Raw genomic sequence first — 27,532 nt, 5'->3', positions numbered from 1 at the left:
GAGGCAAACTTGTTGAAAAAGGAATGTGCATTTTTAAAGGGAAAATTGAACAGAAATACATAGGCTATGCATCAAATTCCAAACTATGAATGTGCATAGTGCAAAGCACACAAAACAGGCTCGTGTTTATGGTAGTGCAAAATGAAACATAATAAATTCACCTCCTCAAATGTATTAAGGAGCAGAAGTGGGTACAAGGTATTAAAGTAGTCGGTGCAGCTTGAGAACGTCGTCGGTACTTCCTTAAGGCGAAATGGACACAAGTCTTGGGGTGCCCCAAACGATTTGTAGTTCTCGAACATGCGGAATTCCCACTTCAAAATAGCCCGTTTTAGGTAGAACTGATCATACACTGGAGAATTATCAAATCTTCGACCTTGATCCATTGTGGGTGTTTGTACTGATACAGGCGTTTCTGGTCTGGCGTAGGTCTTATAGGAAGGTACGTGGGAAGCAAATGTTACATTAGAAAATGATTTGGAAGCCTGATTTGCAGTGTGCAGGATGGGTCTGGGCAGAAGTGTTGTGGTTTTTGGAAGTAGCGGTGATGGCATTGCTGGCGGAGGCATTGCTGATGAGGACATTGCTGGTGGTGGCGGCATTGATGGTGGCGGCCGTGCAACCTTTGCCTTGGCAACATTAGCAGCAGGTACAGGGTTGGCTACTTTTCCCATTTCTTTGGCCAAAAAGGCAGTGCGGGAACATGACTTATTATAAATTTTTGTGGTAGGCTTTGCTTTTTTCTGACACTCTGTGAGCATGTTAGGATTTACAAACAAGTGGTCGTTTGTAGTGGTCGAAGTGGAAGCATCAGGAAGTGGTTTCTGAAGTGTGTTGCAAGTTACTGGTTTAAGTGGTACACTTGTTATTGCTTCAGAAATATTTGGTTGGTTGCCAGAGTCATTGTCCATGCGCGCACAGCCTGTAACCATTATGTTCTCAAAATACTGTTCCTCCATTTGTTCCATTTGAGAGCATAACTCCATGTCTGTTGGCTCATTTTGTGTAAAGGACATCCACTCATCATCAAAATTCTCTTCCCTGGATTCTGCTCCTTCTGCCATGGAACCACCAGCACATTTATTGTTTTGAAGGGAACTGAAATCTTTACTTTTACTGCTCTCCCAATCACTGATTGCTTTTTTGGAGTCATTTGACAAACTAGTATTGACTTGAGTGGTATCCGTTTTATTGTCCATCCTTCTGTCAGGATCAGGCTGAGAGCAGGGAAGGAAAGAGTAGTCATCCTCCTCATCTTCTGGCTCCTCCACGGTTTCATTTGCAGAGTTTAATTTGGGTAGGTTCTCTGGTACAGGACGTTGGTTTGATTTGGCAACAACAGGAGTGGCTGACGTTGGCTTCTGGAGCATACTACGGCGCTGTCTAAAGTACTGCAAATCTTGTGATGCAAGCAACTTCTTTCCTTTCTTCACGCCAACCTTATGTTTACGAAGTCTTTTTGACTTCTGTTGTGGCTCAACATGCACATTCTGGCCATGTGATCGAAGTTTACCCAAACTGACCAAGGAACGCTGTGAAAAGTCAAAAGCTTTTCTTTCCTTCTTTTTCAACCCCAGAAGCTCTGCTGGAAGTTCTGGTGCAACACGTTTGCGAACCTTTTTTGGTGGAACTATTGCAGGGGTAGATCGTAAAGGTGCAACAGTAGATGCAGAGGAGCCTCTGGAAGGGGCAGTAGTAGAGGGTGATGCAACAGAGGATGCACAGGACCCTCTGGAAGGGGCAGCAGTAGAGGGTGATGCAACAGAGGATGCACAGGGCCCTCTGGAAGGGGCAGCAGTAGAGGGTGATGCAACAGGGGATGCACAGGAGCCTCTGGAAGGGGCAGCAGTAGAGGGTGATGTAACAGAGGATGCACAGGAGCCTCTGGAAGGGGCAGCAGTAGAGGGTGATGTAACAGAGGATGCACAGGAGCCTCTGGAAGGGGCAGCAGTAGAGGGTGATGTAACAGAGGATGCACAGGAGCCTCTGGAAGGGGCAGCAGTAGAGGGTGATGCAACAGAGGATGCACAGGAGCCTCTGGAAGGGGCAGCAGTAGAGGGTGATGTAACAGAGGATGCACAGGAGCCTCTGGAAGGGGCAGCAGTAGAGGGTGGTACAACAAAGGATGCACAGGAGCCTCTGGAAGGGGCAGCAGTAGAGGGTGATTCAACAGAGGTTGAAGTCAGCATTGTGGAAGAGCATGGTTTCACAGGGTCCTTAGAGATGGTGTCATGTGACCAGCAGCGCTTCTTGATTTTTTGACTCAGGGGTGCAATAACAGGAGGTTTTTTGCTCAGCCATTGTTTGCCTTTCTTTTCAGGTAGGGCAGTTTTTTCAGTGGGACCTTTGGAATGATTAGACTTAATGAAATCACAATTTTCATTGGAACTACGCATGGGTGGCTCCCACATACTTGATGAAATTGGTTTCTGTGGTTGTTGCTGTTTACAGATTTGTGCCTCTACATGAAGACAGGCTTTTTCAGTGTCTTCATCTGAGACAGGCTGAGTCTGCATGGGCTCCACAGCATGATGACTACTGCATGCTTTGGAATCATTCTCAAGTTCGTGCTTTTTGGTCAGACCTGTGATGTCACTGTGCGGCTCATTCCAGACAGATGCCATGTGTGCTTGCGTTTCAAACTCAAATACCTGCGATTCACTCAAATCATCATAATCACGTCCTGGGCTCTTAGAAGAGTCAAGATCCAAAACTGGGTCGCGCGCATCCATTTTTTCTAAAAGGTTTTGGCCATTTGAAGAAACCTCGTCATCTGAAATGGTGATTATGCTACTCTCATGGATCTGTTTAGCAGTGCTAGACAACTGTATTGAAATCTGTCTGGTATCAGTTGAATCCTCTTTACTAGACTGAAGAGATCTTTTTAGGCGATTCCTTTGGACATCAAGGGGCTCATCATCATTGTCGTCATTCAATTCCTTTTTTAGGGATTTGCTAAGCCTGGCAGTGTCTGGGACCTTGGATTTTGAGGTTGAAGGCTGAGGGCTTACACTTGAGGCATGTACAATCTCTTTCATGCCACTGCATTCACCCTGTTCATCTTCAGTTTTAAATCTTCTCTTTGCAATGGCTTGTATCTTGGAAAGATTCTGAACAGTTAACCTAGATCTAATTTCTTGTAGTTTCCCTGGAGTTATATGAATCCCCTCAGTATGGGGTCTAGATTCTGAAATTGGTGTTTGGTTGTAAGGTTCTTTCTTTACATTAATCATTTCTTCATGGCCATCAAAGAAACTTTGACACTCCCCATGATCCCACGGTGGCTCATCCTTAATAAAATTAGTTGTACCTGCTGGACCACATGGACCAACAAGTGCATCTTTGGTTTCTACCTGCTGCAGAGGAGGGGTCAATGTGGAACTTGGGTAGGAAATTACATTTTCAAAGGGATCCGATGGTGGTGTTGGTGGAGCACACGGCAGTACATCATTTGAAACTGCAGACCTTTCTGTTATTACTTTTACTAGCCTGACTAAGCATTTCTTAAGATTCTCATATTCTGATTTGGGTAGATTCCAACCTTTAGAAGATAAACCGCGCAAGTGTCTGTTAATTATGTCCAGAAAATGTGCAGACTCTGGAACTGTTCCTGTCCGCCCCCCTTCTTTCAACAGAGAGCGAATCAACTTCGTGCAGGCTTGACTCATTGCACCAACACCCACTGCTGGCATCTGGGTGCCTCTACCAAAATGTGAAGTTGAATAGACCCCCCTGGTAGTACAAAAGTCATCAGAAAGTGTAGCACACTGCATTACCATATCTACCCATATATGGGTAAAATAGGACAGTCTTTCCATGCAGCCGTTGCTTAAGTGCAGATTAATTACATCAACAAGGATGCGGATGAAGAACTCTGTGACTTTGTCGCAGGTGCGTATCCGCCCAGACAGCACGTTCTTGTCAACATTGTTCTCCAGATAGTGGATAACCTCCCCAATGCATATGCTATTAAGTGCGGTCAACTCCATGAGAGAGCGAACAAAAGGAATGAACCAAAGAAAGGTGCTACCATATACACGCATGCTTTGTCCCATTTCAGACTGTAGGACATTAACTAGGCAGCTCATTTCTTCAAAAATTGCATTGCCACTGGTGTCACTATTGCCAGATGAACAGTCCAATAACTACAGGTCACAGCATACATGGAACAGAGAAAGAAGAGGGGTGGGTAAATGTATATATTTCACACAAAAACAAAACACTCTTCAATACATCAAAAGTGTGTGGATTACTAGTAATATCAGAAATATAAATATTGTAATGCATTTAAGAAAACAATGTCTTACTCTACTTGTTCGCTCCGTAGTATAACAGCCATAAACAATCTGACTGCAGGACATCAGATCATCATGATTTTCAGGCTCCACTTTCACCCTTGTCCTGATTATAGTTAGACAAAAACAACAATTAAAAACAGAATAATAAAATTTTATATATATATATATAAAATTTATTGTCATAAGGTCAAAGCCAGACATCATACCCTGCAGTTTGCTCTCGGATATTTTCAATTTTAGCTATGTAGCTGCCTGCTTTAGTGATGGCCTTGAAAGCATCTAGTGGTTCTATTTGACCCCAGATCTTTGAGCCCAGTCGGTCTAGAATGACCAAGAAACAATGCAAAGCAGGCCAGAAGGGATCTAGGTCATCATCTGAAAACAAAACAGATGAAAAGGGAAACATTAAATATCCAGTTTATTTGGACATTTTCACAAATGAGCTTTAGTTACTCTAGCTAGTTAATTTTCTAGATTTACAGTTGAAGGCTAATGAATATCGTTGTGAAATATTTCTGACTTCCCAATTTCAATTTTTTTAGCTTTTTTAGCTAAAAAAAAGCTAATTTTTTTAGCTTTAGTTACTCTAGCTAGTTAATTTTCTAGATTTACAGTTGAAGGCTAATGAATATCGTTGTGAAATATTTCTGACTTCCCAATTTCAATTTTTTTGTTCACCTTAAGTGCTTGAAAGCAACTACTGTTGTACCTTCCACACCTCGAATATTGACTAATATCCTGTTCCAAATGGTGTTCTGAGTCCTAACATCATGTCAATGTCTAGACCCACAGGGAGCCTCAAGGACATGATGGTAGAAATTAGGCGCATGATGTGTCCTTAAGACAGATATAAGAATTTCATTGTGTTATGTCACCACAGAACTCATATCAACTCTCAAAACCGTTTGGAAGGTTTTGGGCACCGAACCAAAATACAATAATAGCGTCCTTTTCAACAAAGTGTGGACTTCCTCAGATTCCAGTTGCAAGTCTCCTAGATAACAGTACTGAGATCAGTCTGCCTACCCTTGAACTCAACTTCAACTAGAGATTTTCCTGGTAAGGCTTGCCAACTAATGCTGTTACTGTTACTTAGCAGGCTGCTCAAAAGCTTATCTATCCTCAACAGGGCACTCAGGCATCACGTCCCTCTTGTCCGTGTAAAACCTTACACTATTAAATCAATAAACAAAGGTGGTGTCTGAAACTACTTATAAGGTCTGTTACACTTATTCAAACTTGTGCAGGCTCAGAAATACTCCCACAATACCCACCTGTTTTCATATGAGCGTAGGTTATTTTTGCCCAAAACACAAATATGCAAGTCAATTAAAACAGCACAGCAACTACTTAATGACTACTTAAAACTAAACCGAAGCATGGCAGTGTATGCTCTTATTAATTAGCTGTACATTGTGTTATAATAAACAGTGCATTAAACAATTATAAAGCATAAAATTCTGCGATTGTATTTCACCTTTATTGCAGTCATTCATGGTATTGATAATACATTGGGGAATGCTGGTCTGTCCTTCTGGCCCCATTAACAATGAGTCCATGGCTTGTGAGTCCAGCTGCATCAGCAACATACAAATACCTTTAAAAATAAAAATAAAAATTTTAAAAAAAGATATGAAGGATTTAGTCCTGAAAAAATTGTCTCAGAGGCTAATCATACATTCTTCAGATGGCACCAGACGATTCCATAAAGCTACAGAAATCCTGCCGTTAGAAGGTCTGTCTAACTTTTGGTGTGTGAGGCAAGTCAGCATCACAAATGTGTCACCCTTATTTTAGATACATCTATCATAGACGCATTATATGCAATTGTTATAAAAGAAATAAGAAAATATTTACTAAAGACTAACTAGTTAGGGAATCATATCTAGCTAGCTGTAATGCCTTACAACTGTGGTGCAAGTGAATGTGGTGCAAAATGAATTCAAATGTGTGATGGACACATGACATTAATTTATGTGGTATTTGTGTCAGATTTGTGTTCTTCAATCCACATGGCAGATGTTAAGAACAACAAATTGTGTGAAAATCTGTTTTTCTTATTTAGAAAATGTCTGCCAAAGCTTAGACTATGCTAGAGCAACTGTATCTCGTCAAATCATCAAAATCATGACCGCAATGACAAACCGATTTCTTCATAGAGTGTTTATTCCCCTTGAACAAAAACTAGCAGCATTCAGGGATGAAGGGGGGGGCATACCTAGCCAGTAACTCTTCTTATTTTTGGAGTCAAAGAGATGTGGCTGTAGCACATTCATCTTGCCAGAGTAGTAAGAGTCATCCATGTTCAGAAAGTCCACAGTGATTCCTAAATCAATGACATAGAACATGCAGGAGAAGACCTCCTGAAGATCATAATAGTTATCTCTGTCCACCCTGCCCAACGATCTGGCAGTGGCTATTGCCCAGCGACGCACCTAAGAGGGGACAAGGACAAAAATGAAGTTAGTGAATAAATTATAAATAGATATACTACACAGACAAAATTCCATGGACCACCTGCCATCAGACCTGTATGTGCTTGTTGAACATCCTCATTAAAACCAGGGGTATTAAAATGCTCACTGTTCACAATCTGATGCTATATAAATGCCTTCACTCTTCACTAGATGCCTATGGGGATTCGAGCCTATTACTGCGAGGCACTGTGTGTCCTGACACCTTTCATTCATAGCCAGCATGAAACTTTTCAGCAATTTGTGTGACAATAGCTCTTCCTGGTGCATCAGACAATGGGTGCATGGGTTACCCTCCACTCGTCATGTGCATCACTGAGCCTTGGGCATCTTCGGTTCAGCGATGGTCTTTCTTTGGAACACTTTTGGTAGGTACTAACCACTGAATACCGAGAACACCACAAAACATGCCGTTTTGGAGATGCTCAAATTCAGTCATTTAACCATCAACGTGAGCATCAAAGTCAAGCCTTTCAAATAAACACTTGCCCATTTTTCTTGTTTCTAGCACATCAACTTTGTCTTTGATCAATGGCATCTGTCAAGGTGCATGTGAACAGGACGTTCTCAATGTTATTTTCTTCACCAGTCCATGGACTTTAGGTCATGGCTGATCAGTGTATATGAACGTACATGTGTGCATGCATGCATTTTAAGAAAATTAAAAGTAGCGGCATTTAATAACTGCTACAGGGGCAAACCAAACTTTTCTGTAGTGTTGGCTACATTTCTGACAAACAGACAGAGAGGTAGGCAGGCAGGCAGACAGACAGACAAACTCCAATTTATACACCGAGATGTACTAATAATTCCCAAAACTACATAAAGACTTACTATTTCGTTTGGGTGCACCATGAGCAGGTAGGTTCCCTGATACTGGTCATGAACTGGTAGAGGGTTCTTCATATCCTCCATTTTGCATATCACATCCACCACCATTTCACCTGGGAGAGAAAAAAGAAAGAAATCCTTTAAGAAGAAAGTAAAACATTGATATATGACAAGCATTTAACATGCTCATCAGCTGCCCTACCCAATAAAACAAGGCTTTTAAATAGTTGGACAAAAAAAAAAAAAAATCCAACAAGTCAAATTGGGTGAACCTTTCTGTTGGAAATTACTGAACATCCTAAGGTTTCAGTACGTTGCATCAATAAGCAAGACCTAGATGATATTATCTAACAGCATGCTGTTTTAGCAAAGTTAGCCCCAATTTCAGTTTCGGTATAATGCCAGAACTGTCCTAGAAACCTGTGGATGTGTACTTGATATTTCAGATCATATTTGTGGCTGTATTTTATGCAGTGATCATGGGGCATTTCAAACCGTTCTATCACAAACTGAGAACATTGCATTTGCCCCGGGTGCAGAACAAACCAGAAATGCTGGCTGTCCACAGTTAGTGTCATTGAAACCCTAGATACCAGTTCAGAATTGTGCAAATTGCAAGGATGATCACTTTGTGCTGATGACAAAAGTAATTTGCAAAACTATTGTCATCAAAAATCAGTTGACTTCACAAGAGAATTTTCTTTTCATTTAAATTTTGATCAGATTTTTCTGTTTTCTTCGAGTTTCTAACTGCAAGAAATGCTGTTTTATAAACTGGGTATATTAGGTAACAAAAAAAAAAAAAAGTTCCTTTACCAAGTGGCAGTTCAGACAAATAAACCAGGCTAAATTAAAGGGTTTTTTTGCCATGGTAGGGCAAGGTTTTGTTTTTTTAAAGACAAGAATTTATATATATATAAATATATATATATAAAAAAAACACACACTACCAGTCAAAAGTTTGGACACACCTTTTAATTCAATGTTTTTTGTTTAGGGATTTATTTTCTACATTCTAGAACAATACTGGAGATTTCAAAACTATGAAATAACACACAGGGACTTAAGTAATCCATATGTAATGACAACAAAAAACAGTCAGTTGTTATTTTAAGACATGAAGGTCAGGAGTTCTGGAATAGTTCTTGCAAGAACAGTATTGTCAAGTGCATTTGCAAAACCCATCAAGCACCATGATGAAACTGGCTCACATGAAGTCCATCCCAGGAAAGCAAGACCAAAACTTACCTCTGCTGCAGAGGAGAAGTTCATTTAGAGTGACCAGCCTCAGAAATCACCAATTAACAGCACCTCAGATTAGAGCCGTTATGAAGGCTTTACAGAGCATCAGTAGCAGACATATCTCAATATCAACTGTTCAAACGACATTATTGCGCATTTCGGCCGCCTTCAGCATTGTTTTACAACGTAGAAAGAAATAAACATCAGGAAAGACCATGGAATTAGAAGGTGTGTCCAAACTGACTGTGACTGGTAGTGTGTATATATATATATATATATATATATATGCGCAAGTGAACGTTTCCAGTAACTGCTGCTCAGTCCTGCATAAAGGCTTGGGACTCTGGGATGTCGCTGGGTTGCCTCAAATGAACTGAGGTCCTTGCGTAGCATATCTATTGGATTAAGGTCAGGACTTTGACTTGGCTTGACCGATATCCTGACATTTTCCATTAGAATTCGCTTGTATAATTCTGAATTCATTGTTCCATCAATGATGGCAAGTTGTTCTGGCCCAGATGCAGCTAAACAGGCCCAAACCATGATACTACCACCACCAAGTTTCACAGATGGGACAAGTTCTTATGCTGGAATGCAGCGTTTTCCTTTCATTAAAACATAACGCTTCTCATTTAAACCAAAAAGTTCTATTTTGGTCTCATCCCTCCACAAAACATCCAATAGTCCTCTGGCATGTCTACATGATCTTTAGCAAACTTTTTTTTTTTTTTTTTTTTTAAGACAGGCAGCAATGCTGTTTTTGGAGGAGTAGTGGTTTTTTCATTGCAACTCTGCCATGCACACCAAGATTGTTCAGTGTTCTCCAGATGGTGGACTCATGAACAAGTTCAGACAGATCCCTGTTCTTTAAATAAAACGGGGTACTCAATGCCATCTGATAGTCATGCTATTGACTGAAAATATATTGACTGCAATATTTAAATTTGCTGCTAATCCTTGAGGTTTATATTCTTTCTCCACTCACAGATTTGTAATAGTGAATGACTTTCCTGAATAAATAAATCTATGTATAAAAAATGTAATATTTTAATCTCCTTTGTTTGATTGGATTCACTTTTAGGATTTGTGTGAAAATCTGATGTTTTGGGTCATATTTATACAGAAATAAAGAAAATTCTAAAGGGTTCACAAACTTCCAATCCCCACTGTACATCAGACACTTTGCAGATCGTAATTACGGACACGGTTAATTTATTTACCATACCAGTTTTTCCAATACAAGATGCCCACATCAACATCCCAGCATGTACTGGAAGTGGCATTTAGCAGATTTAATGTTAGCAGCAATTTTTCAAACATTCTTCCTTTGTAGTATATTCAGTCATAAGTCCCAAGTTACTTTTAGGAGTAACTTACAGAGCTCCTTGTGGCACAGCAGGTAAGGGTATTTCAGCACTTCCATGAGCGGGAATCTCAGCTGATTGTGAAATTCCTCGGGTGTAACCGCAGAGACGCGCTGCTCATAACCATTTTCGACAAAGAACAGGTCATCGTCCTCCAGATCGGCCTCCAACATTTTACGGAAAACTTCAAGCAGACGAGCCGTCTCCAATTCCCAGAGACGCTGAAGCAGAAAACGAGAGCATGTATATAGTTTTTAATTGAAAGACATATTAATACTGATAAGTAGATCATGTAAACTGGACCATACGTATTTTACGATTTTTAAAGGACATGTTTTTATGATAGTGCATCATCCGTGTTAGGTTTTAACTGTGTTTTTAATACAAATTGTTTCACTGAGTTCTTCCATCACCATTTATGACTTAAAACAAATCAACAAAACAGCTAGTTATAAAAACATTACAGTATAACTGGGTGAAGGTACCGCTATACCCAAGAGTTTAATGTTATACCAGTGACCGATAAGAATATCTGAAACAGCTTGAACCATTGCAGTTGGACCCGTCTCCACAAGTATTATAAAAACATTTTTTATAAAGAAAACCAACTTGCTAATGTTAGAGAAAACACTATATAAAGCTAGCTTTCATTTAATGTGACTAGGACTATACAGACGAATCTGATGTTTTCTTCAGACAGATCTACATGGTGTCCTGGTGTAATGCCAACGATTCTTTTTTTAAAGAAAGAAAGAAAATTATGCAAAATTAATTATATTATAAAGGACAATTTTCTAGTCTATATATTTACACCTTTGTTGCTATTGTCTCACGACGCAGCAGGCAGAACTGTTTAGAAATTCTAGCAGTTGTGCAAACTCATATGCAGTGTGCATCATGTGGAGGGTTGAGACATCCATCGCCACTGATTTACCGAGGTGAGACTGCTTACTGCAATTTGGTAATTTCGCTTGCTCTGCAGATCACAGATGATCTCTTGTGATCTGTGTGTATTTTGTGGCAATGTGGTGACCTACTCTTTTGCTCCACGCAAGTTTTTATACCACATGCAGTGTGGCTACCCACTTACGTGCTGTGGGAGCACGTCTGTGGTGAGTGCAGTGTAAATAACTGCTTATTTTCTGTTTGTACCTTGTGGTATGATCTTTCTTGCTTTGTGCCTAAAGTGTATTTTGGGCAGTCTGAACATGCCCCTGTTTGGTTGCAGCATGTTTATACCTTGTGCAGTGCAGGAACCATCTCTCTTGCTTGGTGGTACTTCACCACACACTCCAGACAGTATATGAAGTCGCTATTAGCATCGTCCTTTTCTTTCGGTGACATTTGGCCGGTGCAATAGCGCTTTAGAACCTCTATGACGGCCACATCATTTTCAGGGGATGCTGTACACCACCGACACGTCTCCATAGCTGTAAATAAATAAATAAATAAAAAGAGACAAATGTTGTCTTTGCTGTGCACCACCCAACCATAATTGTGTTGACCTACAATTTTTAAAAGAGCTTTTGAACATATATAATCATGCTTCTCATACTAGGAAGCTGCTTGGAAATTATGCTATAGTACAGCAAGCATTGCATCCCACACAAACAGGAAAACAAAAACCCCACAAGTTGTGAAAGCTCTGTGGTCGCAAATAAAACCGTGTGCCCACAAGGACAACTTCACACTTCAATCCTTTTCTTTATTCTAGTCTCTTTACTCAAACCACAGAGTGTTAAACAGAACAGTGTACACTTTCCATTACTTACAAACAGTGCACTTAAGAGACGCAAGACAAATGTCTCATTAAAGCAACCATGTTCTGAATATTACCAGCTGGATATTAGTGATTTGGTTGATCTATAACATTTTCTTGGTTAACAACAGTTCATTTCAACAGCATTTATCTTCCAATAAACCTCCATAATTGACGTCGGTGTAAAGAGACAGTGATGCTCTACTAGAAATGTGCATGTGTTTATGTTGAGGCTGAAGTTCTAAAAGAGCTTCCTAAAGAGTCTCAAGGTTTTCTTAAATTCACCAAAGCCGAGCTGGCCCAGGGAGCAGCTGCTGAACTCCTGGTAGGGATTATCTTTGCACAAACAAGCAACTCTGTTCATCTGCCCACCACCCATATCTCTTTAGATAAAGAGAAAGTTTCCATTCAGCAGTCCTCACTGTTACATTTGACTGGTGTTCCAGACCCAGCTTTTGTGCACGTACACACACACACACACACACACACACACAAATAACAAATGGTTACATTCTTAACCCAAGTACATAGTAACTGGAACACATGTATTGATTATCCTTGATTATGATTAACATACACCAAAATATTCAATAACACAAGATCTGTTTCTGTGTATGTAACTGAAATGGACTGAAAAGACTGAAAGCAGCACGACTTCACACTGCACTTAAACCCCCATTCCACCCTACCCCACCCCCAAGTTACCCACCCACCCCGACTCCCTCGTCCTCTCGCGCGCGCGAGCACCCACCCACCCCGACTCCCTCGTCCTCTCGCGCGCAAGCTCCCACCCCGACTCCCTCGTCCTCTCGCGCGCAAGCTCCCACCCCGACTCCCTCGTCCTCTCGCGCGCGCGAGCACCCACCCACCCCGACTCCCTCGTCCTCTCTCTCGCGTGCGAGCACCCACCCACCCCGACTCCCTCGTCCTCTCTATCGCGCGCGAGCACGCAACCGAGCACCCACCCACCCCGACTCCCTCGTCCTCTCTCGCGCGTGCGAGCAACCCCGACTCCCTCGTCCTCTCTCGCGCGCGCGAGCACGCAACCACCCACCCCGACTTCTTCGTCCTCTTTCGCACGTGCGCGCGAGCACCCAAGACTCCCTCGTCCTCTCTCGCGCGCGCGAGCACGCAACCACCCACCCCGACTCCCTCGTCCTCTCGCGCGCGCGCGCGAGCGAGCACCCACCCACCCCGACTCCCTCGTCCTCTCTTTCGCGCGCGAGCACCCACCCACCCCGACTCCCTCGTCCTCTCTTTCGCGCGCGAGCACCCACCCACCCCGACTCCCTCGTCCTCTCTTTCGCGCGCGAGCACCCACCCACCCCGACTCCCTCGTCCTCTCTTTCGCGCGCGAGCTCCCACCCACCCCGACTCCCTCGTCCTCTCGCGCGCGAGCTCCCACCCACCCCGACTCCCTCGTCCTCTCGCGAGCGAGCTCCCACCCACCCCGACTCCCTCGTCCTCTCGCGCGCGAGCGAGCTCCCACCCACCCCGACTCCCTCGTCCTCTCGCGCGCGAGCGAGCTCCCACCCACCCCGACTCCCTCGTCCTCTCGCGCGCGAGCGAGCTCCCACCCACCCCGACTCCCTCGTCCTCTCGCGCGCGAGCGAGCGAGCTCCCACCCACCCCGACTCCCTCGTCCTCTCGCGCGCGAGCGAGCGAGCTCCCACCCACCCCGACTCCCTCGTCCTATCGCGCTCAAGCTCCCACCCGCCCCGACTTCCTCGTCCTCTCGCGCGCACGCGAGCATCCACCCCGACTTCTTCGTCCTATTTCGCACGTGCGCGCGAGCACCCAACCGCCCACCCACCCCGACTCCCTCGTCCTCTCTCGCGCGAGCACCCACCCCGACTCCCTCGTCCTCTCTCGCGCGAGCACCCACACCGACTCCCTCGTCCTCTCGCGTGCGCGCGAGCACCCACCCCGACTCCCTCGTCCTCTTTCGCACGTGCGCGCGAGCGCCCACCCCGACTCCCTCGTCCTCGCGCGAGCGCCCACCCCGACTCCCTCGTCCTCGCGCGAGCGCCCACCCCGACTCCCTCGTCCTCGCGCGAGCGCGCCCACCCCGACTCCCTCGTCCTCGCGCGCGCGCGCCCACCCCGACTCCCTCGTCCTCGCGCGCGCGCGCCCACCCCGCCTCCCTCGTCCTCGCGCGCGCGCACCCACCCCGACTCCCTCGTCCTCTCGCGCGCGCGCGAGCACCCACCCCGACTCCCTCGTCCTCTCGCGCGCGCGCGCGAGCACCCACCCCGACTCCCTCGTCCTCTCGCGCGCGCGCGAGCACCCACCCCGACTCCCTCGTCCTCTCGCGCGCGCGCGAGCACCCACCCCGACTCCCTCGTCCTCGCGCGCGCGCGCCCACCCCGACTCCCTCGTCCTCGCGCGCGCGCGCGCGCCCACCCCGACTCCCTCGTCCTCGCGCGCGCGCGCGCCCACCCCGACTCCCTCGTCCTCGCGCGCGCGCGCGCCCACCCCGACTCCCTCGTCCTCGCGCGCGCGCGCGCCCACCCCGACTCCCTCGTCCCCGCCCGCCAAAGCTCCCGCCGGCCCTCCCTCGTGCCCGCCCGCCAAAGCTCCCGCCGGCCCTCCCGCCAAAGCTCCCGCCGGCCCTCCCTCGTGCCCGCCCGCCAAAGCTCCCGCCGGCCCTCCCTCGTGCCCGCCCGCCAAAGCTCCCGCCGGCCCTCCCTCGTGCCCGCCCGCCAAAGCTCCCGCCGGCCCTCCCTCGTGCCCGCCCGCAAAGCTCCCGCCGGCCCTCCCTCCCGCCCGCCCGCCAAAGCTCCCGCCCGCCCTCCCTCGTGCCCGCCCGCCAAAGCTCCCGCCGGCCCTCCCTCGTGCCCGCCCGCCAAAGCTCCCGCCGGCCCTCCCTCGTGCCCGCCCGCCAAAGCTCCCGCCCGCCCTCCCTCGTGCCCGCCCGCCAAAGCGCCCGCCCGCCAAAGCGCCCGCCCGCCCCGACTCCCTCGTGCCCGCCCGCCAAAGCGCCCGCCCGCCCTCCCTCGTGCCCGCCCGCCAAAGCGCCCGCCGGCCCTCCCTCGTGCCCGCCCGCCAAAGCGCCCGCCGGCCCTCCCTCGTGCCCGCCCGCCAAAGCTCCCGCCCGCCCTCCCTCGTGCCCGCCCGCCAAAGCGCCCGCCCTCCCAACATTGGCCGATGTTTCTCTGTGACTCCTTAGAAATGCAAATGGAAAATGAGAAATGCACTGCAAGTGAACCGCAGTTGCAGGTGCATTTTGGCAGGCGCCATTCTCAACAATGAGGAAGTGAAAATGTAAATGATGCGATTATCGCCATTTTCATATTGTCAGTCATAACACCCAAGACCTAGGAGGTGCAAATGCAAATGGACTTTACTTCTCCAGTGAAATCCGGCAGACACTGAAAACAAAAAATTCAAACACTAACACATGATTGACACAAATATTCAAATAGAATTTACGACTCTTCGATCGTCTGGAAATTTGTTGGAAAACTGATTGAACACCACATCGCAATCAGCCAAATCAAGCGGGATCAGCACAATGCATAAAATCATACTGATATAGATCAAGAGCTTAGGTTATTGTTCACATAAAACTGAAAAATTCTGTAATAGCGGCGACATTGTTAGAGGAATTGTCAGTGCCACATGGGTTTGTTTACATTTTTTTTCTCCAGAACAAAGAAACATAAAACACAGTGAGTAGAAGAACATTCCAGGAGTCAGATACTTTAAATCCTGATGCAAATGAGCCAACACACACAGGGCGGTGTTAGAACTATATAAAACGATGGACGGTGGTGGCTCAAGTGGTTAAGGCTCTGGGTTCAAGTCCCAGCACCACCAAGTTGGGCCCTTGAGCAAGGCCCATAACCCTCTCTGCTTCCAGGGTGCTGGATCATGGCTGACCCTACACTCTGACCCCAACCTCCAAGGATGGGATATGCGCAGAAAGAATTTCACTGTGCTGTAATGTATACGTGAATAAATAAATGCTATTTCTATTCTACCAATGCTTTGTTGAACGTTTACTCTGCAGACTGACTTTGGTTTGGATTAATAATCATTTTTTTTTATTAACAAAAACCTGGAAAGCTGTCCAGCTTCACTGAGCCAGAGCCTTAACCTACCATGTGCATTTTCCTGCACTGCTCTGTGGCCACGTGCTTGGCTGGTGGAACAGCTGTACGGGTGTTTTAATAAAATGTAGGCAGGAAGTGTATCGTGCACCATTTGATACCAAGTCTAAACGTAGACAGCATCTGAAGGCTGGACGTTTGCTAAGCTAAAGCTAAAGCTAAGGAAGAAGCACTCGTCCAGACTTTACATGCTGTATGCAATTACATGTTTTAAAAAAAAAGAAAAAAAGAAAAAAAGAAGAAAAAAAAAGAAAAAAAGAAGAAAAAAAAAAGTCCAGCCCCTGAGCTAGTGTACTAGCATGACGACTGAAACCACACTTATTAAAGGAGACTGGTGAAATGGTTCCAGTGTAAACACTTCCGTTCGCGATGCATGCGAGTTAAATGTAATGTCCGTTTCTGAACAGCGAGGATTTAAAACTGAGGTTAATGAAGGTAACTCAAAGCTTTGTCACACGCCCGCGCACGCACGCGCATCAAACTAGGTCTGTATTCAGATCCTGTGTCACTGTTTACTTTAAGCTCCGGCTTGAAACTTAATTGAGAGTTCCGTCAGAGACAGCGCCTACTCTTTCTATCTCTTCTTTCTATCAAATCAGCGCCTACTTTCCCCCCTTTCCCTCTTAGTAATAAAGCTTATCTGGTGATAAAGGCTGCGGTTCTATCGAAGTTAGCACGTCGTGCTGATTATAAACGTGCGGCCAAACATAAGTCTTAACAACCGACAAAAAATGCCTTCTTACCTGGTTTCAGGCTTTAACCCCTGCGTGACATTAGTAATGCTCCTCATCCAAAATAAATAAAAAGGTAAGAAACACCTAGTTAGCTTCGTGTTTTGGTTCCCAACCTAGCGAAATACGCTCAGCCCACTCATGACGTCAGCGCGCCTCGACCATGTCCCGGCTGTGGCGGAGGAAGTGGCTGCTGCTTCCGTTTATAACGCACCAATCAGCGTGACCTCAATTCAGCTGAAATGTTAACAATGTGTAATAACACACATTCTTCTAATGGGAGGTTACAAAGTAATTAAGAAACCATTTTAATTCGCAATATCCGAAGGCTTATTGTAATTTGGTAGGCGCTCCGTTGTGATTGGTCAAAAGGAGATCCATTTTTTTTTTCATAACAGCAGATCTAATAGTAGATCCTGCTGCAAGGTTTATATGAATGCGTTATCGGTTCTGTAGTAACACCTCATTCACAATCAGCTGCATGTGGTAATAAACTCATTTTAAAATGAAGTACACCGATCAGGCATAACATTATGAACACCTGCTTAATATTGTGTTGGTCCCCTTTTGCTGCTAAAACAGCCCTGACCCATCATGCACTGTGTATTCTAACACCTTTCTATCAGAATCAGCATTAACTTCTTCAGGAATTTGAGCAACAGTCTGTTGGATCGGCCTTCGCTCCACAAGTGCATCGATGAGCCTTGGCCAGCCATGACCCTGTCGCCGGTTCACCACCGTTCCTTCCCTGGACCACTTTTGATAGATACTGATGTCAGAACTCTGAGTGGACACACTACCAGGTGGTTCTGAAGTATTCTCCAATTACCTATTACTATCAAATACTTACAAAACTTTACTAAATTCATAAAAATAAATTAAAGAAACTTCTCCAGGCTTGGATGAGAAGAAGCAACTGGCTTTATTGCAGCAAGACAATAACACCAAAATGGCACTCAAATACACAGCGTCAGGCATGATGCGGTCAAGTGCACCAACCCCCCCCCGTACAAAAATCCCCTCTATTTATACTGGATTCCTTACCCCTCCTGCTTATTTGCCTCATGGTTGTTCATTCCCACTCTGCCTGCACTTTGGCACGACAGTATATAGATATCACCAGGGTCACCGACCTAGGAAAAGATATAAACAAACATACATATAAGACATTAACAAATAACGTGTGTGCGTGTGTGTGCATTATCGTCAGTAGTTCAGGTCCACCACCAGTGGTGTATTGGATGTAGCTGGGATGGTAGTCGCAGTTGCTTTTTTGCACGCAATGATGACCATGTATTCCCATCCATACGCAAAGGCCTTAAGCTCTGTGTTACAGCAAGTACTTCTGAATCAGTTTCTTTCCACAGATGAAAAAACATAGGAGGTTTCAGAAGAGCCTCCAAATGCCGACGTTGTCCCGGAGTGTGGGAGTCCATGGAGGATGCTTAATGGCGGATAAGAATGCCAGCATATGAGTGCATGTGGTTGGTCTGGAGCAAGCCACAGACGTTCGATCCTTTTTCGTTCTTCCAGACCTACACACAACCCAGCTTGTGTTTTATACACACTACTTCTGTGACGCCTTTGATTACTGCATTCACAGAGTGTAATCCATTATTTGAACTAATTTTATCTGGAATGCCAAATCGTGGGATTACTTCTCTGCCCAAAAAACTTTGCTACAGCTTTTGCATCATTCTTAGCCATTGCTACTGCCTAAACTTCTACCACAACTAGAATATAACGTCTTTTTTGTCGCTCTGCCATATCTTCAAAATCCATTACAAAGTGTCGGGGAGGACCTTTGGGCTCTGTAGCTTATTGGGTCTGTAAAGTGTTTATTCACATTCTGTTCTGCACAAAGATCACACTCCCTCAGAGCTTTGTTTACCATGCTAGCCAAATAAGGTGGCCACTAGTTTTTCTGTATTGTTTTTATTACATCTCTCTTGTTGCAATGATCTATTCCATCTATTCCATCTTTGATCAACATTAAAAGGAGAGAGAGTAAAGCTACCCACAACCCATCTGCACTTCTCCACTCTCCTGTGTCTGGGTCTCGGATTGCTCCCCTTCTCTTCCACATTTCCTCTGGGCTTGCTGTGTTCCGATTGCCTCTTACATCATCGAACATCACTTCTCTAATTTTGAATTAAATTGTGAGATTTTGCTGAGTAGGGTTGTGGAACTGTCGCCACAGCCGCTGTTTTAAACTCATCCTTATCTGCATCATACTGTATATCCAGCTTTGTATGCTATCTATAGCCTGCTGTGACAGTGGGTACTGCTGTTGATATGGGAGATGTGTGGTTTCACTTGAATTTTTACTAACCCTTGACGATTTTACTAATGAGATGAAACAGAAACAGCCTTTATCTGTCACATATACATTACAGCACAGTGAAATTCTATCTTCGCATATCCCATCCTTGGAGGTTGGGGTCAGAGATGATACGGCACCCCTGGAGCTTGCTCAAGGGCCCAACAGTGGCAACTTGGCGGTGCTGGGGCTTGAACCCCTGATCTTCCGGTCAACGACCCAGAGCCTTAACCACTTGAGCCACCACTGCTCCCACTACTAATCCTACATCTGTGGAATGTTTCATCCATAACTGCTCTGGGACTCTTGCTAAAGCTTCATTTTTCTCCTGTGGAGTAAGATCCTGCTTTTTTGGGCATCTGCACCTGTACTTCTACTGCTTCTACTCTAAACTGACCTTTGGTTTGCTGGCTGACCAATACATGGGTTGCTATTACCTGTTCTACTGTTGTCACCTTTATTCTAAGATATATCCTATCTGCAGATATTTCTACCTTTGGATTTTGTGTCTGCCTCCAGTCTTTCATCTGGCTTGCCTCCCTCATCACTGGCCCTATGTCTATTGATTCGATCATCAAAATGATGTGAGGAGCTGCATCTATGATACCAGCCTTCCAGTTTTTCTGGGAATTCCACTCCAGACGCAAATCCTTGTTGGCCTATTATAATGTCCATCACGTTAAAGCTGTAGTTTTGTCCTTCCTGCTGTTCCTCCCAGAGAGATCCTTCCTCATCATGTTTTATAGTACAGTGCCGGGGGTCTCTTGCCTCTTGGCAGTCCGGGTGTATGTGTGCCATCCATGGCTTCCATATATTACACTCTTTCCAGAGATCTGATGTTTCTTTCTCTTTAATTTCCAGCCAGTATACTTTGTCCAGGGTGCATTGTTCTTAATCTCCACATACTGGTCAGCTATCACCTCTAGTAATGTGACCCATACTCCTGTAGGTCTACGATGTTTTTTGCTCCTAGTTTACACAACACATCTCTTTCCAGGAGATTGGCTGCTGTATCTTGGGAATAAAGTAATGAATAATTTCTTCCACTGTTATCCATTGTGGCTCTGTAAACCCCAAAGTTTGCTCTTTCTGCTGTTTCTCTCGCCTTTTTCAATCCTCATCCTCTTCTTCATAGAGCGGTGTCATTTCCACTTCTCCTGCTATTTGCATCCATCTTTTATTTCCCTTTTTTCGGATGCTATGTTCTCTTTCTTCACTACCTTGGCTTCGTCATTTTGGCCTTAGCACCTGACTGTCAGCTGTCTCCCTCCGGCACTGTCTCTCTCATTACTCCTGTTATTTGCCCCGCTACTATTTCCAATTCCACTTCCTTTGAGCATGAAAACTTGGGGTATATTCCCATCACGGCAGGAGCAAGAGTGCAATCCTGATTACATGGTGGTGGCCATCCGTGCGCCCCACATTTCTGTTCCTTTCCTCTCCCTTTGCTGTCCAATTCCTAGCCTCTTTCTTGCCTTCCACTCCTGCTTTTCAGATTTTTTTTCCATTTCCCTTTTCTTTTCCCTCCTTTCTTCCTTCTTTTTCAAACCACTGTATAATCTCTAATTTCCTCTTTGTCTTGTTTTGTTTTTTTAGCTTCTCCCCAGTGCTCTATCCTGGATTTCCTTTTCATGCATTTCATCAATTCAAAACTCTCCCCTTGTCCAATCATGCCATTTCCTCATGTACTTTTTGATGTCTTTAATTGCATCCATGTGTTTTGCCATTAGCAGGTGCCAGAAGACTCCTTCCTGTCTCCATGATGTGTTTTAGTGTGTTTAGATCTTCTTTTCACTAAATCTTGGACCTGGGTTTCTGTTCATGACCGACCACGTTGGAAGGGTGTGTTTATCCACCTTACTGGTTTCACTGGGTACTTCTTAAATGCAATTATACTAAGCAGGGTTATCAGTACAGTAGAGTATCACAATATAATGTAATCCAAAAATAAAGTTAATAATATTGCAAGGTATTATAATATAATGTTATTTTAATCGATTATCAATCAATTTATCATCACAGTCTGAAGTGACCATTAGCAACAGGCTAAAAAGGAAGGAAAGGGGAAACAAAGCGTGATAGTGATATATATGCAGTAAAATCCACAAAAGGTCGATTAAATTAGAATTAAAATTCACTGCAATAGAAAAATTATAATCAGCAAAAAATCAGTAAATTAATAATCAATTAATATTCCAATAATAAGCAGTTAATCATAATTCAATAATTAAATAAATAATTCAAATCAATAATTCAATGGGTTAATGCTCATTCATCAATCAGCAGCTCATGCATCAATCACATGGAAACATCAGTAACCAGCGCAATGAATCAGCAGCAATCAAATGAACCAATGAATCAACAGCAATCAAATCAACCAATGAATCAACAGCAATCAAATCAACCAATGCAATAAATCAATCAAGAGACAATAATTAAATCAATAAATCAAAAGCTAATGAATAAAAAAAATCATACAGGATTTAATAGGCAATCAAACAACAAGCAGACTTAATATTACTGCACCAGTATAATATTACTGCACCAGTACAATATTACTGCACCAGTATAATATTACTGCACCAGTACAATATTACTGCACCAGTACAATATTACTGCACCACCACAATATTACTGCACCAGTACAATATTACTGCACCAGTACAATATTACTGCACCACCACAATATTACTGCACCAGTATAATATTACTGCACCAGTACAATATTACTGCACCACCACAATATTACTGCACCACCACAATATTACTGCACCAGTACAATATTACTGCACCAGTACAATATTACTGCACCACCACAATATTACTGCACCAGTACAATATTACTGCACCAGTACAATATTACTGCACCACCACAATATTACTGCACCAGTACAATATTACTGCACCAGTACAATATTACTGCACCACCACAATATTACTGCACCACCACAATATTACTGCACCAGTACAATATTACTGCACCAGTACAATATTACTGCACCACCACAATATTACTGCACCACCACAATATTACTGCACCACCACAATATTACTGCACCAGTACAATATTACTGCACCACCACAATATTACTGCACCAGTACAATATTACTGCACCACCACAATATTACTGCACCAGTACAATATTACTGCACCACCACAATATTACTGCACCACCACAATATTACTGCACCAGTACAATATTACTGCACCACCACAATATTACTGCACCAGTACAATATTACTGCACCACCACAATATTACTGCACCAGTACAATATTACTGCACCAGTACAATATTACTGCACCACCACAATATTACTGCACCAGTACAATATTACTGCACCACCACAATATTACTGCACCAGTACAATATTACTGCACCACCACAATATTACTGCACCACCACAATATTACTGCACCACCACAATATTACTGCACCACCACAATATTACTGCACCAGTACAATATTACTGCACCACCACAATATTACTGCACCAGTACAATATTACTGCACCACCACAATATTACTGCACCAGTACAATATTACTGCACCACCACAATATTACTGCACCAGTACAATATTACTGCACCACCACAATATTACTGCACCACCACAATATTACTGCACCACCACAATATTACTGCACCAGTACAATATTACTGCACCACCACAATATTACTGCACCACCACAATATTACTGCACCACCACAATATTACTGCACCACCACAATATTACTGCACCAGTACAATATTACTGCACCACCACAATATTACTGCACCACCACAATATTACTGCACCAGTACAATATTACTGCACCACCACAATATTACTGCACCACCACAATATTACTGCACCACCACAATATTACTGCACCAGTACAATATTACTGCACCACCACAATATTACTGCACCAGTACAATATTACTGCACCACCACAATATTACTGCACCAGTACAATATTACTGCACCACCACAATATTACTGCACCAGTACAATATTACTGCACCACCACAATATTACTGCACCAGTACAATATTACTGCACCACCACAATATTACTGCACCAGTACAATATTACTGCACCACCACAATATTACTGCACCAGTACAATATTACTGCACCACCACAATATTACTGCACCACCACAATATTACTGCACCAGTACAATATTACTGCACCACCACAATATTACTGCACCACCACAATATTACTGCACCACCACAATATTACTGCACCACCACAATATTACTGCACCAGTACAATATTACTGCACCACCACAATATTACTGCACCACCACAATATTACTGCACCAGTACAATATTACTGCACCACCACAATATTACTGCACCACCACAATATTACTGCACCACCACAATATTACTGCACCAGTACAATATTACTGCACCACCACAATATTACTGCACCAGTACAATATTACTGCACCACCACAATATTACTGCACCAGTACAATATTACTGCACCACCACAATATTACTGCACCAGTACAATATTACTGCACCACCACAATATTACTGCACCACCACAATATTACTGCACCAGTACAATATTACTGCACCACCACAATATTACTGCACCACTACAATATTACTGCACCAGTACAATATTACTGCACCACCACAATATTACTGCACCAGTACAATATTACTGCACCACCACAATATTACTGCACCAGTACAATATTACTGCACCACCACAATATTACTGCACCAGTACAATATTACTGCACCAGTACAATATTACTGCACCACCACAATATTACTGCACCACCACAATATTACTGCACCACCACAATATTACTGCACCACTACAATATTACTGCACCACCACAATATTACTGCACCACCACAATATTACTGTACCAGTACAATATTACTGCACCAGTACAATATTACTGCACCACCACAATATTACTGCACCACCACAATATTACTGTACCAGTACAATATTACTGCACCAGTACAATATTACTGCACCACCACAATATTACTGTACCAGTACAATATTACTGCACCAGTACAATATTACTGCACCACCACAATATTACTGTACCACTACAATATTACTGCACCAGTACAATATTACTGCACCACTACAATATTACTGCACCAGTACAATATTACTGCACCACCACAATATTACTGCACCAGTACAATATTACTGCACCAGTACAATATTACTGCACCACCACAATATTACTGCACCACTACAATATTACTGCACCACCACAATATTACTGCACCACCACAATATTACTGCACCAGTACAATATTACTGCACCAGTACAATATTACTGCACCAGTACAATATTACTGCACCACCACAATATTACTGCACCACTACAATATTACTGCACCACTACAATATTACTGCACCAGTACAATATTACTGCAACACCACAATATTACTGCACCAGTACAATATTACTGCACCACTACAATATTACTGCACCAGTACAATATTACTGCAACACCACAATATTACTGCACCACCACAATATTACTGCACCAGTACAATATTACTGCACCAGTACAATATTACTGCACCACCACAATATTACTGCACCACCACAATATTACTGCACCACCACAATATTACTGCACCAGTACAATATTACTGCACCACCACAATATTACTGCACCAGTACAATATTACTGCACCACCACAATATTACTGCACCACCACAATATTACTGCACCAGTACAATATTACTGCACCACCACAATATTACTGCACCACCACAATATTACTGCACCACTACAATATTACTGCACCAGTACAATATTACTGCAACACCACAATATTACTGCACCACCACAATATTACTGCACCAGTACAATATTACTGCACCACCACAATATTACTGCACCACCACAATATTACTGCACCAGTACAATATTACTGCACCAGTACAATATTACTGCACCACCACAATATTACTGCACCAGTACAATATTACTGCACCACCACAATATTACTGCACCACCACAATATTACTGCACCAGTACAATATTACTGCACCAGTACAATATTACTGCACCACCACAATATTACTGCACCAGTACAATATTACTGCACCACCACAATATTACTGCACCAGTACAATATTACTGCACCACTACAATATTACTGCACCAGTACAATATTACTGCACCACTACAATATTACTGCAACACCACAATATTACTGCACCACCACAATATTACTGCACCAGTACAATATTACTGCACCAGTACAATATTACTGCACCACCACAATATTACTGCACCACCACAATATTACTGCACCACCACAATATTACTGCACCACCACAATATTACTGCACCACTACAATATTACTGCACCACCACAATATTACTGCACCACCACAATATTACTGCACCACCACAATATTACTGCACCAGTACAATATTACTGCACCACCACAATATTACTGCACCACTACAATATTACTGCACCACCACAATATTACTGCACCACCACAATATTACTGCACCAGTACAATATTACTGCACCACCACAATATTACTGCACCAGTACAATATTACTGCACCACCACAATATTACTGCACCACTACAATATTTCTGCACCACCACAATATTACTGCACCAGTACAATATTACTGCACCAGTACAATTCCCAATTGTTGCCATTTCCCTCAGGGGGCAGCACTGCTCTCTTTATGTGTGGGGTATGAGCGGTGCGCGTGTATGTGTGTGCGCCATACAAGTACACGCGGGGGCGCAAGCGCACATGAGCGAAGAGCGCGCGCATGAACGGTGCGTGTGCGCGCACGATAATCAGTCTGCCTGTGTCGATGCGCGCGTCCGCGTCCGGGAATATCGCGTGCACTCGTTTCTGCTGGACTATTAAGGGAGTATTCATTTATGAAACATAATAATCATGCAGTCACTCTTGTCTCCAAATTAGCTTTGGAGCTCATCATTCATACATTGTCTCCTTATCTACGGAGCTCATTGATCGCCTCATTTGGAACTTATCTCTCACTCACACTTTGTCTCCTTATTTATGGAGCTCATCTATCACTCACTCTGGTCAGCATGATACCGATCCCATCCATCTCTACTGGGAGGTGACCAGGAGTGGTATAGGTTCAATGGTATAGTTTATTCTTATTCATGCTTTCTCACACATGCAATTAATAACTATGTGTAGGGAAACTGTGCTTCTGACTTCTGGCCTTGGGTATCAGGAGAGTGGCACACACACACACACACAAAGCCTGAACAGCAAGTCATAACAAACCACACACACTTTGTTTTATTTTCCTATTACTTGAGCACATAGTGGACACAGCACTCTTCATTCTCTTCATGAGAAAGTACATAAAAGTATAATATTAAAAATACAAATTATTACAAGATTTAAAAATAAAGCGTTTATTATTACCACTATATATCATATCACATTATTTGACCACTCCAACTGAATTCTCTACACAACATATTTAACCACTCATTTAACAATAACATTTATTTAATATTTGTTAAGAATATCACAAATAGCACTTCCATCCAATACACATGAAAATATATACTTAATTATACTGACTGTATACATTATTAAGTACATTAATTTTACTTTGTTCGACCATCAATATGACCATCAACAGAACATGAGCATAAATGATCAACTCACAAGGAGAGGAGTTCCTACTCCTACTGACCAACCTGCCAGCCAGAGGACCCGCTTCATCCATATCAAGCAGACCTGTTCTACCCCAAACAGAGGTATCTAGGGATAACTGTGCAGTCTTTTGCAAGTGTGGGAGTTAAATTAGTTACTTATTCTCATCCACTCCTTTCTCCACCACCCTTTTTAGATTTCTCACCTCGAAGCCATCAGGGCCACCTCTAACCTCCCACTCCACAGACACAATTATAAAACAGACTTTGATTAAACAAGTGTCTGCTTACCTTGTTTCTGTCGTGGCCAGCCTTCGTATTCCAGTAGCCATGCAGTCCCAGTTCGGGTTTTGGACACACTAGTATTCTCCAATTACCTTTTACTACCAAATACTTACAAAACTTTACTGAATCCATAAAAATAAATGAAAGAAACTTCTTCAGGCTTGGAAGAGAAGAAGCAACTGGCTTTATTGTAGCAAGACAAATACACCAAAATGGCACTCGAGCGTCAGGCCTGATGTGGAATGAAAAATCCTCATTTATACTGGCATCCTTACCCCTCCTAGCGCTTGTCCCATGATTGTTTTGCCTCCTTAGCAACCTTTTCTGAGAATTAAGATACCCTATAAAAACAACCCCTCCTTCCTTTAGCGTCTGTCTATCTTTTCATTTTTAACTGATGACCCTGTGGATACCTTCAAGTTAGACACTGTACTGTTTATCATATAAGT

The 27,532-nt window shown here is 43.6% G+C and overlaps 1 protein-coding gene across 2 annotated transcripts in view; it reads right to left on the bottom strand.

Annotated features, from left to right (window-relative positions):
- setx (senataxin) overlaps window positions 1-27,265 on the bottom strand; it is a 37,065-nt gene extending 9,800 nt beyond the window's left edge. Inside the window, exons 1-10 of one of the 2 annotated variants that reach the window (XM_058414997.1) lie at window positions 27,090-27,265; window positions 17,856-17,944; window positions 11,449-11,639; window positions 10,223-10,430; window positions 7,607-7,716; window positions 6,517-6,733; window positions 5,776-5,895; window positions 4,505-4,673; window positions 4,308-4,401; window positions 162-4,145 (exon numbers count right to left, since the gene is read on the bottom strand). In XM_058414997.1, coding sequence (XP_058270980.1) covers window positions 162-4,145; window positions 4,308-4,401; window positions 4,505-4,673; window positions 5,776-5,895; window positions 6,517-6,733; window positions 7,607-7,716; window positions 10,223-10,430; window positions 11,449-11,639; window positions 17,856-17,877 — 5,115 coding nt within the window. In that variant the 5' untranslated portion in view covers window positions 17,878-17,944; window positions 27,090-27,265. Of the gene's footprint in view, window positions 1-161; window positions 4,146-4,307; window positions 4,402-4,504; window positions 4,674-5,775; window positions 5,896-6,516; window positions 6,734-7,606; window positions 7,717-10,222; window positions 10,431-11,448; window positions 11,640-16,823; window positions 16,983-17,855; window positions 17,945-27,089 lie in introns of those variants that run through there. The other variant, XM_058414998.1, reaches the window with a different exon arrangement.
- Window positions 27,266-27,532: the final 267 nt, after the last annotated feature.

The sequence above is a fragment of the Hemibagrus wyckioides genome, linkage group LG18 (assembly GCF_019097595.1).
Source record: "Hemibagrus wyckioides isolate EC202008001 linkage group LG18, SWU_Hwy_1.0, whole genome shotgun sequence".
Lineage (NCBI taxonomy): Eukaryota > Metazoa > Chordata > Actinopteri > Siluriformes > Bagridae > Hemibagrus > Hemibagrus wyckioides.
This window is presented reverse-complemented; position numbering and strand designations above follow the sequence as displayed.